Source organism: Acomys minous (assembly GCF_964271855.1).
Source record: "Acomys minous genome assembly, chromosome: 15".
NCBI lineage: Eukaryota > Metazoa > Chordata > Mammalia > Rodentia > Muridae > Acomys > Acomys minous.
The window spans coordinates 48,072,804-48,092,015 of NC_140497.1; the positions used below are offsets into that span (position 1 = coordinate 48,072,804).

The 19,212-nt window shown below is 37.5% G+C and overlaps 1 protein-coding gene across 1 annotated transcript in view; it reads left to right on the forward strand.

Moving 5' to 3' along the window:
* DDX60 (DExD/H-box helicase 60) overlaps positions 1 to 19,212 on the forward strand; it is a 103,109-nt gene that overhangs the window by 39,449 nt on the left and 44,448 nt on the right. The window contains exons 14-23 of the mRNA XM_084759688.1: positions 1,801 to 1,967; positions 2,415 to 2,573; positions 5,748 to 5,897; positions 8,224 to 8,343; positions 10,235 to 10,330; positions 12,871 to 12,986; positions 14,159 to 14,301; positions 14,412 to 14,521; positions 18,091 to 18,195; positions 18,848 to 18,976. Of these exons, the coding sequence (XP_084615814.1) occupies positions 1,801 to 1,967; positions 2,415 to 2,573; positions 5,748 to 5,897; positions 8,224 to 8,343; positions 10,235 to 10,330; positions 12,871 to 12,986; positions 14,159 to 14,301; positions 14,412 to 14,521; positions 18,091 to 18,195; positions 18,848 to 18,976 (1,295 nt within the window). The remainder of the gene's footprint in view (positions 1 to 1,800; positions 1,968 to 2,414; positions 2,574 to 5,747; positions 5,898 to 8,223; positions 8,344 to 10,234; positions 10,331 to 12,870; positions 12,987 to 14,158; positions 14,302 to 14,411; positions 14,522 to 18,090; positions 18,196 to 18,847; positions 18,977 to 19,212) is intronic.

Here is a 19,212-nt window from a genome sequence, read left to right on the forward strand (position 1 = left end):
TGACCTTTAGTATGTCACTTACATTCCAGCTTACTCTCCATTGGCATGCTGAAGCTCTTTCAGATTGGTTTTTTATTTGTGTGTGTGTGTGTTTGTGTGTGTGTTGTTCAGCGATGCAGAAGAAAACATCAAGTTCCCTGAAACTGGAGTTCCGGGTTGTGTGGTTTCTGACATTGTTTTTGGGAATCCCATTCTCTTAGAGAGGCAGCTCTCTTACCACTGAGCCATCTCTTCCGCTCCCTTTCTGTCCTTTAATGTACTTTCCTGGCTACCAAAGTCTTTTGATTAGGTATCATTAGAACTTAGTCATAGACTACTTTAACCATAAGGAGTTCCAGTAAACACATAAGTTTGCTGATGTATTTAGAATTCCCAATACCACAGAGACATAAATAAGGATTTTCTGGAACTACACGGTGGACAGAGAAATTAAGAATTGTAGCTGCCACAAATGCCATTGTTTTTATTTTTTATTCTTTTTTATTGATGTTTATTTTATTATTTTTATTAAATATTTTATTCTTTATATATACATTTATATTATTACACATATGTACAATAAACTACCTACATCAAGAAGAATTATGACACAATCAGGAATTACATAAATTTTACATTCTTAGTGTTTTGCCTGTTTGTATTTGGCAGCCTTGAAGAGAACATCCTTCCTATTTTGGTGAGTCTAAAATTCTAAATGTAAACCAATTATCTATCACATCACCTCATTAACATCTATCTAGACCTAAAAATATCTTAAGCCCTAAACAACTAAGCTTATTTGTGAAACTAAACTATCTGGTCTTCAACCACATCAGAGACTTGAGAAGGAATAAAATTAATTACTTGAGTGTACAGGGAGTGCAGGTTAGCAGCTTCCCCAAATGAGAAGATGACAGAGATGTTTTGCTTCCTGAGTAGTCACCCAAAACTCTATAATGTTGGAGCATCATCTTTAGCCTTCTGGCCCAATATATATCTAACAGATGTATTTATGAGGCAGGAAATACTGAGGACTTGCTTATTTTTATTTTTCATACAACCAAAATTTACTTATTCTCTACATTCAATTCATAAAATATCTTTCCATGAAGGCTTCCTTAGGAATCAGATTCAAAACAACTATAGTTTCTAAAGCTCAGTGTGAACCCATCACATACCATATATTCTGTAAGTGAACTGAATGCTCCTGGGGGGTGGGGGGAGACCTCGATTAAGTTTGCTTGGTAGACTCTTGTATAAAATCTTTCAGTACAGGGTTGGCAATACTATACTCTAACTAAAAGAAAAGGAGAAACAAAGTAGATGTGGTGAGAATGAAAAGGTTAGCAGAGGGGAGAAATAAACAATGCAGATGATTCTAGGAAAATTGACAGGTTTTTGGAATCTGGCTCTGACAGTTGGAAGAGATGGACTGGATTGAATAAATGGATTCAGGACATACATTCAGTATTTCTGTGGACCACAATAGAGCTAAAGGAATTTTGCTAGGATTAAAATTTGATATTTAAAATTATGCAGCCATTTTCCTTGAACAGAAGAGACATGGCAATATGAGGGCAGAGAAAAGATGTATAATTCACTATGAAACTGTACAGTGGAGTTTTAAATAATATTTTAATTTTGAACTGCAAAAATTTTATCTAGTCTCTTCTACTCTAAAACTCCCATTAATGGTGATAAAGATAGTGAGTGTCATTAAGTGTAGGAGATTTATAAACTTGATGATTGATCTTGGTTAACATTGCCTTGGTTAATTTGATTGCCTTTGTAACAATTTTAATATTTATATTCTGTACCAAGGTGAAACTATGAAAGATTTAAGCGTAGCTGTTGAAATGATGAAGAGAATCCATTCCTTGTTGGACAAACATTCTGAACTTCTGCAAGAAACAGACAAGAAACTCATAGCCAGATGCCTTACATATTTAGGATTTGATGAGCTAGCAAATTCTTTATATCCAACTCAGGTACGCCTTGTGATAGCTTCATTTTATCTAAGCTGTTATTTTGCTATATACAAAGCGACTTTCAAATAGCATCTTAGTTACTCCAACTGCCAAAAATTGAATTAATCAACCATTAGAAATATTTTATAAAATTTGACTATGCACAGTAACTATCAGATGGTTTATATAGACTTTTAAAACTAACCCTATACTTAATTCTAGCAAAACAACTCAGACTTATAATGGTTGTTTACTTGTTTTCAGTATTTCATGTTGTAGTCATTAGAGTAAGCATTTGAAAATCTTGAAATATACCGACTTATTTGTACCTCATAAAAGTGGTAATGTCTTCATGATGTTAAAGGGGATTTAAACTGTTTTCATATAGAAGAAACTCAGTCCTTAACATTTTAATCATTGAAAGGCCAATATAACTTACATTGCTTTCAAAATAATCTTTTAAAACAGAATGCAGAAGATGACATAAAAATTACAAAAAAGAATAAATATTCAGTTGGGGTTGGGCCAGCTCGCCTCCAACTACAACATATGGGTCAATATTTGATACGAGAAGAAAGGAAAGATCCAGACCCCAGAGTTCAGGATTTTATTCCAGACACATGGCAGGTAAAATATGAATAAAAATATTTATTATATTTTTATTCCAGTTGACTCAAAGAGTTTCTTATTGTTCCAGTCCTCTATTTTTGTATTCATATTTATATTCATCATAAACTTCATAATATTGAGTTATTTCATTTAAGGTCATTTCACTTAAAATACTTTGCTATTCAAAATGTCTCATTTGAACTAATTTTTTTCCATTTAAAGAAATTAAAATTTTTATTTACTATGTAGAATACTTCCTTGGAAAGGTATTGTGGGAATTCATACAAATAGAGTCAACACTTGTAAATGTCTGTGCTATGCACCTATTGTCATTTGGTACCAGCCTCCAGGTTTTCTCTGTCAATAGAATTTTATATGTAAACAATATAAATACTCATGAAGAAATATGGGTAGTTTAAAAAGTGAGAAATTGTTTATTATTTAAAAACTGTAAACACTACCATTCCAGCTATGTTTGTAACATACATAAGATAAATATTAAGGCAACAAAATTAGGAAGTAACAACTTCTATACACATTGAAACATCTATCTATCTATCTATCTATCTATCTATCTATCTATCTATCTAGGCTTCGATTTTTCCAAAAACCTACTACCTCCCTTCCAACCCACTGACCAAAGTTAGGGGAGAAAGAAGGTTATTAGGAAAAAGGAGTTGTAGAACTTTTTATTTTTTATTTTTTCTCCTTTATTAATTTATTCTTGTTACATCTCAATGGTTATCCCATCCCTTGTATCCTCCCATTCTTCCCTCCCTCCCATTTTCCCCTTATTCCCCTCCCCTATGATTGTTCCTGAGGGGGATTACCTCCCCCTGTATATGCTCATAGGGTATCAAGTCTCTTCTTGGTAACCTGCTGTCCTTCCTCTGAGTGCCACCAGGTCTCCCCCTCCAGGGGACGTGCTCAAAGGTGAGGCACCAGAGTATGTGAGAAAGTAATATCCCACTCTCCACTCTACTGTGGAGAGTGTTCTGTCCATTGTCTAGATCTGGGTAGGAGTTTAAGGTTTGTCGCCTGTATTGTCCTTGGCTGGTGCCTTAGTTTGAGCGGGACCCCTGAGCCCAAATCTGCCTATCATAATGTTCTACTTGTAGGCTTCTAGGACCCTCTGGATCCTTCTACTTTGCCATTCTCCCATGCTTCTCTCATCTAGAGTCCCACTAGAATGTCCTCCCCTCTGTCTCAGTTTCTTTTTAGATGTAATTCTTTGGGGGCAGTTCTACTCTTCATTGTCAGGATACCAGCAGTCCAGTCAAATAGCAAACAGCAAACAACAGCAAACAGCAGCACAGATCAGCAGCAGTGGCACAATAGAGCAGAAACAGCAAGACTGTACTGAATCAGCATGAGTCAGTGAAAGCGACAAGACTCAGCTGCAGGGCCAAGAGAAGTTCTCTGGAGCACTGCTCTCTGTGAAGTGAAGTGTAGAGAAATGAAGACCAGCGAGGCCATGTGAACCGTTGCAAAACTTAGCAATGAAAAAGCATTGTCTCCCTGTCTCTAGGCTCCTCTTTATCTCTTCTCAGAGTCCACACAAGGATGTTTTGTGGCAAAACCCATGCCCCTCTCATTTTTTCAGCTGGCAAAAACCATGTCCCTCTCATGAGACAGCTTCTAGCAACACATCATGTGCCTACTCATTAGCCTAATTTCTCACTTTTTAGCTAACAAAGGCAAAGAGTCTGTCTTATGTGGTGGAAAAACACTCCCACATCCCACACTTGGGACCAAACAAAAAACACACACTCATATGACACAACTGAGTCTTCAAAGAAACCACAAACTTCCATATACATACATACATATGTACATACACACACAGACACACACACACACACACAGACACACACACACACACACACACACACACACACACACACACACATATATATATATATAAAATGCAAAAAGCTGATAATTTCAGCATTATTTACTTAAAGAAATGCAATTTTTAGGTTCAGTCTGACTAGTTGTCCCATTCATTTCAGATTGTGTGGGCTATTTTTCACTAGTGTTATGAGAAACTTGAGGCAGCCTAGCTTTAAGGTAAAGATGTTTACTTACTTTTCCATTTCTAGAGTTTCAACACAAGACAGTTAAAATATATCCTGCCTTCCATGCATCTTCTAATTCCTTCATGCCATTCTCACTCTGAAGCAAGTGAGGAAGACTAGATTCACAAGGAAGGCAGGTTGATATTTGGGAGTAGTTTGTATCTTCTGTACTTCACAAAGGTCTTCCATTCTTTTGACTAATCATCATCTCGATTCTTGATTAATAGAATCTCAGAGTTTGAGATGACGCCCCCACATAGTCCTCCATAGAGGGTAACAAGCAAAATGAAGACTCTTTTCCACCAATTTCAGCTTTTCATCCATTTGCTTATTGCCAAAAAATATGGGTTGGCTGGTTCCAACAATTGTATTCTCAAAGACACTCTGGACTTGTAACTATTCAAAACTATCTTCCTAATAATATCTTAATCTGACACTATGTTTGACTGATTTATCTTTTTAAAAATTTTTTTATTAATTTATTCTTGTTACATCTCAATGGTTATCCCATCCTTTGTATCCTCCCATCTTCCCTCCCTCATTTTCCCCTTATTCCCCTCCCTTATGATTGTTCCTGAGGGAGATTTCCTCCCCCTGTGTATGCTTATAGGGTATCAAGTCTCTTCTTGGTATTCTGCTATCCTTCCTCTGAGTGCCACCAGGTCTCCACCTCCAGGGGTCATGGTCAAATATGAGGCACCAGAGTTTGTATTATTATATATTAATTGCACAAAACCAGATTTAATTGTGGTCTTTTCTTCCAAGTATGTTGTGTACTTTGATCATATTTCTAGAATACACACATTTGATTCAGTGCCCTCCTCAATGGCTCCTTATTTTTCCTGATTAGTCTCCCTTATCTGTGAAGTTCTTTTTATTTCTTATACTCTATTTTCACACATCAAACTCATCTCCTGTCTCTCAAAGGCAAAAGAGAAAATGGCATCCTTTGAGAGAACGAGTAGTTCATCAGATTCTACATTTAATTTTTCTGTGTGTCTGCAAGCTTCTCTATTACTGTGACTCACAAAAATCATGATGGAAACAGACTGAGCTGTCTGTCTCAGTAACATGGCTTATTTGAATGATACAAACCATGCTGTCACCCCTGCAGAGGGAGCTCCTGGATGTGGTGGATAACTATGAGTCTGCAGTCATTGTTGCCCCAACATCCTCTGGCAAAACTTATGCTTCCTACTACTGCATGGAGAAGGTGCTGAAGGAGAGTGATGAAGGCGTGGTTGTGTATGTTGCACCAACAAAGGTAGGGGTTTAGTGAATGTGATATTTTTCTTCATTCTAGAACATAATCAGAAATATTAGCCATGTGATAGATCTAGTTTTCTTTACTTATTTTCACTAGTTATATATTAGTGTACAAAGCAATGGGGTACATAAGAGAGTGTTCATGTGTGGTGTTCGATTTTTTTTGACCCTCCTTTACCATTACAGTCTCCTGTGCTATAGTCCCTCAATACTACTTCCTTTGTTCTCTGGTAGCCCCCCTTCCATATATTTCTATTAACTTATATTATGTCACATATATTCCATTACTCTTTTTCCTTTCCTCCCTTCATGACCTATTTCCCCTCTCATGATCTCCTTTCTAGATGGGGAACTGTACTCATTCTCACCCACATAAATAAACATGTATTTTACATATATAATTATACATATACATATACATATATACATAGATATACAGCATATGCATAAAACTAAAATTTTGAGAAAATATAGGAGAAAATATGTGGTAATTTTCTTTCTGAGTCTTTATTATCTTGCTTATGACAGTTCCCAGCTCCATCCATTTTTATGTGAACATGTTTTCTTTTTTTTAATAGTTGAATAGAATTGTGTATTTGTGACACATTTTCTTCATCTACTAATGTGTTTATGAGTGTTGAGGCTGTTTCCATTTCCTAGCTATCCTAATAGTGAAAATATGAACATGGATGTGCAAGTACCCCTGTAGTAAGACCTTTGTGTACATATTCAGGAGTGATACAGCTCAGTTATGAGGTAGGTTTTTGTTGTTGTTGTTGTTGGTTGGTTTTTAGTATTTTGTGAAACCTCAATAATGATTTCTATAATGGATATAACAGTTTACACTCTCACCAGTAGTGATTAAGGGTTCCATTTTCACATATTTTCCCAGAATGTTAACATTTGTGTTCTTGATATAACCATTCTGAGTGAGGTGGAATCTCAATTTTTTCTCATTGTTCCTGCTGCTATTCAATTTTTTTTATTACACTCAGAGGTAAGAATCTGTTTGTATTTAGACACGCATTTCTATGATTAGTGATTTGGGTTATATTATTATGCATGACTTTTGGTCTGTGATATTTCTTTGTTCAAGATCTGCTTGAGGATATATTTGCCTACTTTTATAATAACCTTTTTACTAATTCATCAAAATTTGTGCAATGCATAATACATCTTTTTCTGAACAAGAATGAACTATACATTCATGGATCAGGTTTTTTACTCTAGCTTATTAGGTTTATTTATTCCAATGATAATGTTAAAATATCTGTGCAATCACAACTATCCATGTTTTCATTTGGGATTATTCCTTAGTGTTCCTATTGCTGTGATAAAATACCATGATCACACAAAATAAACTTGGGAAGCAAAGGGTTTACTTCAGTTTAAACTTCCACAACACAGTCCACCACTGAGGGAATCAGGGTAGGAAGTCACCCTGGGTAGGAACCTAGAAGTAGGAATTGATGCAGAGGCAATGAAGAAGTATTAGATACTGGCTAGCTCCCTTATGGCTTGCTCATTCTGCTTTGTTATAGCATCCAGGACCATTAGACTAGGATAACACTGTCCACAGTGAGCTGTGTCTGGCCCACATCAATTGTTAATTATGAAAGTGCACCATAGGCTAATCTGAAAGAAACATTTTCGCAGTTGAAGTTTCCTCCTCCCAAATGACTTAAGCTTTAGGTCAAGTTGGCACAAAACTAGCCAGCACAAGGGGGTTGTGTGTTCAGATAAGTTAAAACAACTGAAATGTCACTTTTAAATAATATCATGGTTATATTATAAATTTTACATTTTCATCTCTATTATGTTTACACTTGGGGGTTATAAAGCATGAAATGGATGCTTGAAAGTTTAGAGTCCACTGACCACACTACCTGATGGGCCTAAGTGAGAATGTACAAAATCATATATGTATTCAAACTTCTGACATCGGGGGAGAGGTTCTAAAATATGAGATACAAATCTAGTTGAACTTTCTTCTATGATAGACTAAGATTATAAGTGGCGATCATTCGGTTGTTGTGCTATGCATGTTAATTTTTCTGTTATAAAGGACATTTTTGCTATTTTACTTTCAGAAGAGTACTTTCCACTTCTGTTTTACTTGAGATTGTTGCTAATCAAAGAAGTTCAGATTTATAGTCCAGTTGCTCAAAGAGAAAGCCTGTTCATGTGGAGTGGGTAGGGGGAAGGCCTTATTAAAATTTCTGCATTCATAGCAGAACAGTTTTTGACATCTCCCAGCATTCCATTAAAATTTGATGATGTACACTCTATTATGTAAGTAACACATCTGTGTCCTTGTCAACCAGGCTCTTGTTAACCAAGTGGCAGCAACTGTTCAAAGTCGTTATACCAAAATTCTGCCAGCTGGTGAAGTTCTGTGTGGTGTTTTCACGAGGGACTACCGTCACGATGCCCTCAACTGTCAGGTTTGACGTGCTATTTAATAACTTCTTATTAAGTTAGATAACAGTGTTTTATCTTTTGACTACAGATCTAACATCTTCACAAGGCCTGGAAAAATAATTCCCTTTAATTTGTGAAGAACAAAAGTGCTTCAGAGAAAATATTGTTGTGTGTCATTGTAACAAACGTGAAAAATAGTACTCATATTTTGTAAGGACACTTTCATTTTGATTCAGACTTTCAGTCTGAATACTGTTAGGTTTATAGCTCACTCATCATGTTATTTTACAATGAGATTAAAGATGATCTAAAGATTCTTACTACAAACTACAAAACTTAGTGAATAACAACATATAATCATAATTATTATCTCTTGTTAAAGATACTCATTTAGTTAAAAATGTTGTATTGTAGCAAATAAATCTATGTTCATAAAGTCAGAGGTTTCTTTCTTACTGAATTTTCAGGTTAGTAATTAGGATCAAATGAAAAAAAAACTTAACACGTGGTTTTAGAACATTATATGGTAGACTTGCTAATGCGCTGCCTGAATTGCCTTTCAAAGAAGCATCTTTGGACACAAATTCTGTGAGTGTTGTATTGGAAAACAATCAATATGGTTAAGATTAGTGACTTTGATTTTTGTATCTTTTTCTTTTCCAAAATATTCATTTAGTTAACACATTTTTGTTTGTTCTTTGATACTTTCCTATATGTCTGAGGTGTTTTATGAACATATCTTCCCACTTCCATTTTCTTCTTCTAACTCCCATTTCTCCCTCTAAGCCACACCCCTCCTACATTCACATTCTTTCCCCAGCAGCTATCAACGGCCAAGAACTACCCTGCTGGGGTGGAGTCTTGGAGCTGTTTCCTCATTCTTGCTGGAAGTTTAATTGGTTTGATTTTCTGCAGATCTTGCACAAATAACCACAGCTGCTGTGAATTCATGAGCGGGACTGCCCTGCCTTGTTCAGAAGATGGCAGTTTGTTAGTGGTAATTTTGAAGATGGGTGTTACATTGCAGTTTCTCTTTTAATTCAGCCATCACCCAAATAATTGAGACTGGACTATTATTTTATTTAATATGTTTTATGGCAAAACAACTGAGCAGTTATTACTCTATATTTACCCTCTAAGCTAGTCTGAGTCCCTGTTTGCCAAAATTCCTGAGATACTTGCATTTTATGGCTGTCTCTGCTTAGCTGCTCTCTTCTGATGTCGCCATGAACTCTGCCCATGGCTGGATCTCTGCTTTTTCTTTCTATCTCCTTCTCCCCTGGCTGGCAGGACGTCCATCCCTGTTCTCTTGCCTGCTCAGTGATTGGCTGTAAACTGCTTTGTTGGAATATCGGGGTACAACTGGGAAGTAGTGTTTACACAACATTGAGGCAGGAGACTCTCAGAACAAGGATTGCAACCAGATATTGAGGGGGTACAGAAACCAGAATCTGGATCTTTCCACCGTACAAAATAACGTCATGCCTACAGCAGTTCACAGGACTCTACCCTGGCTTTCATGCTCTTCCCGTCTCCTTTTCTAATCACTTTCCAAAGGGGTTTGGAAATAGGTCATTATAGCTGTTCAATTTAGAGTTGGGCACAGTTGGAATGTCCATAAACAAGAATATGCACTCCAAAATTTATATTTTACTCTTTTGTCCTATAAAAACAGAAGTTTCATACATTTCAAACTGATAAATACATTACAAAGGTAATTCAACCTATTCTTAGAAATAGTCTTAAATCTTAATTATTAGAAGACACATTCAGGACTCCTTACCCTTGTGACGTGTTTACCAGTTTGAACCGTGTGAAACTTGTATTTTCATGGGACAGAGCAATAAAATATCATGAAGCTTTATAACTGTGTGAATACTAAGGATTACTTCACATAATACTGTTACTTTTTAGGTGCTTGTTACCGTGCCTGCCTGCTTTGAAATTCTTCTACTAGCTCCTCATCGCCAACACTGGGTGAAGAGGATCAGATATGTTATATTTGATGAGGTAGGTTTGATCACTTCTCAGGCTAACTTCTTAGTGTTTATAAACTTGTATGAAAGTCTTTGCAGCTTTGTGACATCTGTCCCTTGGGTGGAGTTCAGATTGGGAAGGCAGTTTTCTTCTGAGCATATCCCCCAGCTCAATTACCCTCCTGGCTTGCTCCTTCTGATGGGACTCAATAGTGTTTATTGCTGAGCGTTCTGGATATGTGAGGAACGGGTCTTCATTGGGAATGCTGTTGTAGAGGGAACAGAGTTAGATAAATTCTCAAGAAATTCAAAATCCTATCTGATTCCCAAAGAAAGTTTAAAAAAAACTTTTTATTGGTAAACTTCACATCGTGAACCCCAATTCCACTTGTCTTTCCACCCCCTCATACCTGCCTTCACCCTTGCAACCCACCCTGAAAAGACAAAACAATTATTGTGGAAGTTGGAGTGTGTCACAGTGTGTCCTTTTGTCCCCCTCCCCCCCCCTTTTTTTTTGCCTGCAAATGTTCAGGAATAGGCCTATGGCTTGTGCCACACTATAGACACTGGAACTTCTCTGGGTTCTTCATGGATATCTTGTTGCTTCATGTGTCATGCAGATCATGTAGTTTTGTATCTGTCTCCTTCATACACTACAGTAGTTCACCGGTGTTGGGGTGGGCCAATTCAAAGCCCCGGATCTGGGCCTGTTCAGCCTCACAGCTCTCCCACACCCACACCACCAGGGTGAGCTCTCCTGCTCTATCCTGGATGGCCTCTCCAATGCTGCAGCTGGCAAGGGACAGAGCCAGCTCTCCCCATCTCATGTCCTTGAGGCTGGCTCATTCATACCCACACCAGTCAAGGCTCTACTGTGCTATCCAGGCAAATCGCAGGGCTCTCCTTCCCAAGTTCTATAACAGGTGAGGGGGCAGGACAGTTCTCCTGCTCTCACACTCCCTGGCTGACTTACTGCAACCTCTACAACTATGGAAGTTTCTACCCTGCTGTGCAGTCAAGGGGCAGGGCCCCACTCCCAAGAGTTTTGCAGTTGGTAAGAGATAGGACAAGTTCTTCTACACCTCCATGATACAAACTTGAAATTACCAAACAAGCAGCATTTTTAAAAAATTTTGTTTGATACTCATTTATTATGTTTATTTTTAGTTAACCTGTATATTTTGTATCCTGCGAGTTTTGCACAGTCTCATTTAAGTAATGCAAGGCTGTACACTCATGTATGTAAAACATTCAATATATATAAAAATTTAAAATATTAAAAATACAAGGCAACTTAAAACACTAAGTTGTAGCTTGGATTCCAGCTTTTGAAGTGATATAACACTGTATACCTCAGTTGTGCCATTTTATATGAAGGCAACCACTAAAGGCTTTGAAAGCTAATATATATTCTGCCAGAGTCAGGTAAAAATGTTACACATTGCAGATCTTATAGTCAATATTTAACAGAGTGGTATGTTATCTGACCAAGGCAAAGTCATACAGGCAGAAGAAAAAATACATATCTAAACATCCCTTTAAACATGAGTGTAAAACTCCCTAGCTGATATCTTCAATGTGTCAAATTTAACCTGCTTACTTAATATCATATTCAAGAATCTTTCTTGTATCTAATTTAATTTGGTCGTGCATTCATTTACTCAGTCTCCTCGGAGAAATGCCACCTTAGAACCAAGCATTGTGACAATGCTAGAATAATCCAGATTTGAAGGTACAGATTAAGTGACAAAGGTAATTTAAACCAGAGGACACAAATGCTTATAAACTGACACTAGTGCTTACAGTGAAGACCAAGAATGTCAATCGAAATTGCAACCATGGCAGAAGGCAGGCTGGAGGACCACTTACTCCAGAAGAGATGGTCAGCAAATCTTTTAAAAATAGCAACACCAAGATAAACTTCACAGATTAATAGGCCATGGTTATATTTTCTGGCTTTGCATTTTATTGGTAAGAATATTGTGTACAAGAGAGGCATCCTTGTGAAAGCTGTATGGTGGGAGGTGTGTGCTGAGGAACAAAGAAATGGCTGATGTGTATGGGTGGTAGTAAGGTGGGTTGAGTGACCTTACGTGAAGCTGGACCAGCAGCAATGGCCAAATATGCCAAGCATTATGTATCCCACTAAATGCTTAAATTTATTCCACAAGGAATGGGAAGACACTGACTAGTGTTGTGGCTAGATAAGGCTTATATTTGAAGCACGTCATTTTGTGTGTGACGTCAAGAATGTAGCTGTCCAGTTAGGACAATAGTCACTGAATTGTGACTGAGATGTGCTGCTGGTTTGATTGTCAGTAGACATGGCAAGGAACACATAGGTCTGAAAGAAAGCTTTGAAAGCGAATCAAAAGGAGTCACAAGTGGTTGGTTAAGATATTAAGGGAAATTCAACCAAATATGTCCTACGTCTGGATTCTCCCCAATCCTTATTTAAGCTTCCATTAAAGGTGATGGAAAACACTTATGGTCAATTTAAGATTACATTTGTCATTTAAAATTTGCCATTCTTAAAACTAACCTGTCAATTGAAACCATTCCTTTCTTTTATAGGTTCATTGTCTTGGTGGAGAAATTGGAGCAGAAATCTGGGAGCATCTCCTGGTCATGATCCGCTGTCCCTTTTTGGCCCTTTCAGCTACCATAAGCAACCCTCAGCACCTCACCGAGTATGAATTCGATTCCATTTTGGATGGAAAGTTTATCTATTTTGAAAGGCTGAATTTCATACATCTTTTATGGATTTTTGAGTTACCTAAATTTCTGGCTAACTGAATGCAATCCCTGAATCTCTAAGTTACTGTCTGTTTGGTTCTTTCTGATAAGTCTTGGTCAGATATGCAGTTGAATAGCAAGTATCATGTTATAACTCAAAAAAATCAAACGAGAGCTGTATATTCCTTTTCTTTTCGCCCCTCCCTTTACTAAAAAAACAAAAACAAAAACATTCAGCCATAGATTCCAAGATCCACATTTTGATGATGTACTGGAAAGAGAGCAAACCTTTATTAGTTGAAAACCACACATCTTCTTGTCACTGGGCTTGACCATTGACTACAGATAACAACATATTCTGTAAGATCCATGACATATTACACTCCTTTCTATGTACCTTGCATATAGTAATTTATTTTAAATATAATCAAGATTTCATGCACCACTACTTCCATTGTTATCATTAGACACAATACTTTTACTATTATATTGATTTTTAAACATGAAAGGCAAAACACGGAAATATTAAATGATTCATTCAGGATCAGAATTAATAGTAAGGAGGCCAGAATTTTATTTCAGGTTGTGTGGCTCTAGGAGTAATTCTCTTATGAGAAAATTTTAAGACCTACAATAATTTCCTTCTAATTATTTAATTAAATAAGTAGCAATTAGTTTAATTATTTCCTTTCATGTAAATCATTTCTAGTTTCTATTTAAATTGTGTATGAGTTACTTTTGTGTCGACATGATCAAAAAATACCGTTAGAGAGGTATACCTTCATTTAGATTCATGGTTTTAGAAAGATTTTGGCTCATCATAGGTGGAAGTCAAGGAGAGGAGTGGAAGCCTCAGGTGGCAGCTTGCTCACATGGCAACAGACAGGAAGCAGAGCACACTAGGTAAGAAACAGTAGCGGATGTAACTTCTGCAGTAGCTGATGTTGGTTGTTAAGTATGCTTTAAAGTCCCATTGCTAGAGACTGACTTCCGCTATTCAGTTCCCAGCTTCCAATAGCTCCTCAGCTTTCAAAATCATACCAAAGGCTGGGACCATGCACTCAAACATGAACCACTGGGGGGCACTGATGATTAAAATCATAGATAATATGTCTGTCTTTCTAAGGTGGCTCCAGTCAGTAAAGAGGTATTGGAAACAAGTAGACAGTGCCATGGAAGAAAGAACTTTTTCCAAAAGAAGTGCTGGCTCCCGTGGCAGTTACCACAAAGACCGAGTGCAAGCCAGACAGTCATACAAAGTTAGACTTGGTATGTGTGCTCTGTGTATTTGTGTGGCATTTTTGTCGACTTTGGCTTGGTTATTTGCCTTAAAATTTATTCTAATTACATTTCTGGTAATTTGGAATATCCCTTTTCAGTGCTCTATGAAGAGAGATACAATGATCTGGAGAAGTATTTGTGTTCTGTGAGAGAGGACGATGTTTGCTTTGACCATTTTCACCCTTGTGCTGCCCTAACCATAGATCATGTAAGTAGCCACCTTTGCCACAGCTGTTCCAGGTAGCAGCACTGTCTGGCTTATAGATGTTCAGAATGTCAATGTGAAGGCTGATGCTGGAATGCAGAGGAAGGACCACAACTTTGATTTTTAACGTGAACAGCCGTGTTCTAGCTGCCTTAGTTTCTCCAGTTCATGATGTTCTCAGGACCTTCAAAGCTTAAAAACTACTCAATATTTTAACTTGATGACTTTGTTATGTTGGGGACATTCTTTTGCCCATTTTTCTCCCCTTCCTTTTGTTAATCACCTATGTCTGCCTTTCTCTCTAAACTAGCTCACTACTGCACCGCTAATGAAGTGTCAAGGACAGGCTTTAACTTATCCTTTCATTGTAGCTACATCTTTCTGTGGCTGAGATTCATGCATGAGGACATGATTAATGTGTATGATCTTAAGCCAGGAGCAGATGCTTTCCTTCACCATAACAGTCAAGTCATGACTCGACAGATACCTTGAAACAACAGCACCAGGGCCTGTGGAATGGTTAATGGGGATAATTTCTTAAATACCTCCTGCATATACCTCTCTTCTTTTCTCCTTCCACTCCCTTGGAGGGCTCATTTAAACTGCCACTGGCCATCAAAATGATAGCCATTCTTTTCTCTTCCTTCCAAAAACCTGAAAAAAAAATGAAGTATATTCTACATTATTGTACTATAATAATCGCCCCTTAATTATAGTTCTGTTCTTTAAATGACTTTATTGGACTTCTTTAAAAATGGCCAAGTATACAGCCTGTGACAACTAAGGATCCAGGAGCTTGTTTTACATTGTGTTTATTGAATGTGTTTTGGTTGGAGGCCTTCATGCTCATCCCAAATGCCAATGCTAATACCTAGATCTTCATTTTTCTTTTGCACCTCTCATAATGTGAAGCTTTTTAAAAGAATCCTGTGTCCTTCTCAACTGTTATATAAACTTCTCCATAGCACTTTGTGTTCATGTGCCAGTAAAGTCAGATCATCACTGAACCTTCACCCATGTGCCTTTTAGTGTTCTGAAATAACCACCTCAGGACGGATATCATGTGCTTCCAGCTACTAATGCATTGTGTGAATACCATTGCTTACTGGCTGTTTTTAAAAGATAGCTGACTAGAATTGTGTTTTAAAAAGATTTCACACACTTCATCTCTTTTAAGCACCACAACAATTGTATAATGGAGGTCCTACTACAATTTTTTTTTTAAAAAGATCTATTTATTATTTATACAGTATTCTGCCTGCATATACGCTTGCACACCAGAAGAGGGCACAAGATCTCATTAAATATGGTTGTGAGCCACCTTGTGGTTGCTGAGTATTGAATTCAGGACCTTTGGATGAGCGGTCAGTGTTCTTAACCTTTGAGCCATCTCTTCAGACAACTAACTCACTACTACAGCACTAAGTAAATGGTTCAGACCAGCCATAATCTCAGACCTGTTGATTGACTCCATGTTGATTGGAAAGATTTGTCCAACATATAGATGAATGAGTGAAAGACTTGTCTATCATAAATATGAATAGGTGAAGGATTTGTCTATCATATATATCAATGAGTGAGCACTACATGATAGTATTTGGCTGTATGTTGCAATGTCTTCTAAAAACAATTGAAATGAATCTGAAATGGAGTTTTTCTAGTAAAACCAGTTTTCTAGTGTGTGAAGAAAGCTTCTTTTGCTGGTGATAATGGACCAATTCAAACCCAAAATTCAATTGAAATATGGAAGAAATTTTGTGCCTTCACTTATATTAAGAATAGAGATGATAAAATATCATTAATAAAGAAATCCTTTTGTTTCCTCCCTCTCTTTTCTTCTTTTTCCTTTTTTTCCTTCCTGGTCTTCCCACTCCTTTTTTATAGCTATATGCTGTCAGACATTTACAACTTTATCCAGTATCTTTAAAAAACAGCATAGTACTTTACAAATTACGTGTTTTTGTAAAGTGATCAAGGCAGGTTACCTTTAAACAACTTCAAGTATCCTGGTTTGGTGCTTGCTCCAAGTACCTTCGCTCTCCTATTTGTAGCTATTAATGGAGTACCTGGAAAGCAATAGAGTAGCTGCAGTGTGCCCGATCCTATGTGACTTTTGCAAAGGCCACATGCTCTTGTATGATCTTTAGAACTAGGTAGCAAGGATATAGAGTAAATGCTAGCCTTAAGTATTGTTAAACGAATTTTTAAAAATCACTCGCATAACATGTATTTATATAGGCTGTTTCCTAAAGTAGAAGAATAGAAGTGAATGGAACTTCCGCATGAGCAAATAATTCTAAGCTCTGTTTATTATACTTGGATTAAATAAAAGAGCTGAGTGGCTTTAAAAAAAATCCCAAAATATGATAAACTATAGCAACATATAAAAAAGAGTCATCTACCTGATCTACCTGGTTGTTTCCTTCATGACTATATCAGAAAAAAAAAAAAAAGATTTCCAAAGGGAAGAGATGGTAGAGGGCAAATAACCTGGCCTTAACCTAACAGAAGCAAGGGATCCCCAATGAGGGATTGTCCTCAGCCATTTATGTTCTGTTCCTGGCAAACTGCAGCCTTTTTTGATCTTTGCCATGAATTATCATGTCACCCCGACACAGCTGCTGCTGTCTCAGGGGCTGTCAGCCCCAGGAAAGGCTTGAAGGAACTGCCATTCCTTGCTCAGCACAGATTGGTTGTTAATGTGACCTGTGGTACACTAGGGACGCCTACGTTTACAAAATGATGTAAGGACAGCATATACCACCATTTCGTGATTAACTGTTACTTCTCTTTGTTCTCTGGCCGGATTGATTCAGGTTTTAGCCGTTTACCAGTTCGTAGTGGGAAACAACTAGATTGTAACCCAGCTTGGACTACAGAATTGTTAATTACTTCCTTTAAAATCATTATCTAATTCCTTAAACGTTATAAAGTATGAACTTATTAATTCATAAACCCTAGTGATCATGCACCAATGGTGTTCCAGAATTTGGCCAAGACTTATATCCGTTATCTAATTTATTTCTCACAACAACTTAGTGCCACAGACAGAACTAATTTTTCTATTTCTGAAGTGAAGAAACTGAGGCCGGTGTAAAGGGGTTAAGAGACACAGGAAACCACAAGTCTGTGACCCAAACAGAAGCTTTGTGTTATAGAACTTATGAGGGATCTTGGACTCAGTTTGTTTCGTTATAGTTTGGCTAAAAAAGTAGCCACTCTTAAGCAATAATTAAAAAGAGAAAGAAGGCTAGTAATGGGGTTTGGGGGGCAGAGAAATGTCTCTGCAGTAAAGGGACCCTGCAGAGAACCTGATTTCATTTCCCAGTGTTCTCAGCAGGTGGTTCACAGCAGCCTATACAGGGGGCCTATGGGCCTCTTTTGGCACCTGAGGGACAGAGTCCTCCCCCACATACACATAATTTAAAAAATTCTTTTTAAAAGACAATATTCTCAAGGCAATCTTAACCAATTTCCCATCTTTTCATGCTCAAAGTAACCATTTCTTATAGGCGTTTATATCCTATAGATAAAATAAAATATTAATAAGTTTGGTTTTATTTTAATCATAGATTGAAAAGTATGGATTTCCTTCTGATCTCACCTTGTCACCCCGAGAAAGCATCCAGCTATATGACACTATGTGTCAGGTCTGGGAGAGATGGCCCCAGGCTCAGGTAAAGAGTCTCATGGCATTTATACCTTTTTGATAGAACCCACCTTTGCTATTCTGAAACATACTGTTGCCATTTCTATCCTTGCATTTGGTGATTTAAAATGATTAGGTGAGCCGGGCAGGTGGTGGCACATGCCTTTAATCCCAGCACTTGGGTGGCAGAGGCAGGCAGGTCACTGTGAGTTCGAGGCCAGCTTGGTCTACAAAGTGAGTCTAGGACAGCCAAGGATACACAGAGAAACTCTGTTTCGAAAAATGAAAAAAAAAGGGGGGGCAGGGGGGGAAGATTAGCTGACAGTTCCTGAAAAGAAATCGCCTCCTGCTTTCTCAGTTAAATGGGCTAGAAATGGTGTTTTATATCAATTCCTGAAAACATCCCTTCTACCTCCTTTCCAGACACTGTGGTATCTGGCTCTCCTACTGTAGCCTGGGTTCCTAGTTCTCATACTCTTCCCATGATGCATTGCTCTTTGTGTCCTGAGTGCTGTTTGATTTCGTCAGAGGCCTACATGCTCTGACTGTTTGCCTTTGAAGAGTTCACAAATAGTTTTATATGCCAGAAGATATGAGGAGATATGAGAAGTCTCTGACCATAAGAGTGTATCAAACTGTCCATGGAAACTATAATTGAAATATCTGTCTTTCTTTTCCAGAACCTGTGTCCAGAGAACTTTACTCACTTTAAGGATAAAATAGTCATTAAAAAGTCGGATGCTAGAGAATATGAAAAAAGTCTAAAGGAAGAATTCAGGAATTGGATTAAAAATGGAAATGAGGAGGAGGTAATTTCACACATTTTGGACATAGCACTCTAATTTTTTTTGAATTGTATGGCTTAATCAATAATACCATTTCTTTCCTTTGCAGTTTTCAATTTTTATTTTAGATTTTCTTATTTATTTATTTATTTAACCACTTTCCAGCCTGACCCTATCCCTCTCCTTCCTTTCCTCCCAGCCCCATCCTCATGCCTCCTTCCCTCACTCCCTCCTCTCCTTCTTCTCAGCAGGTCCCCAAG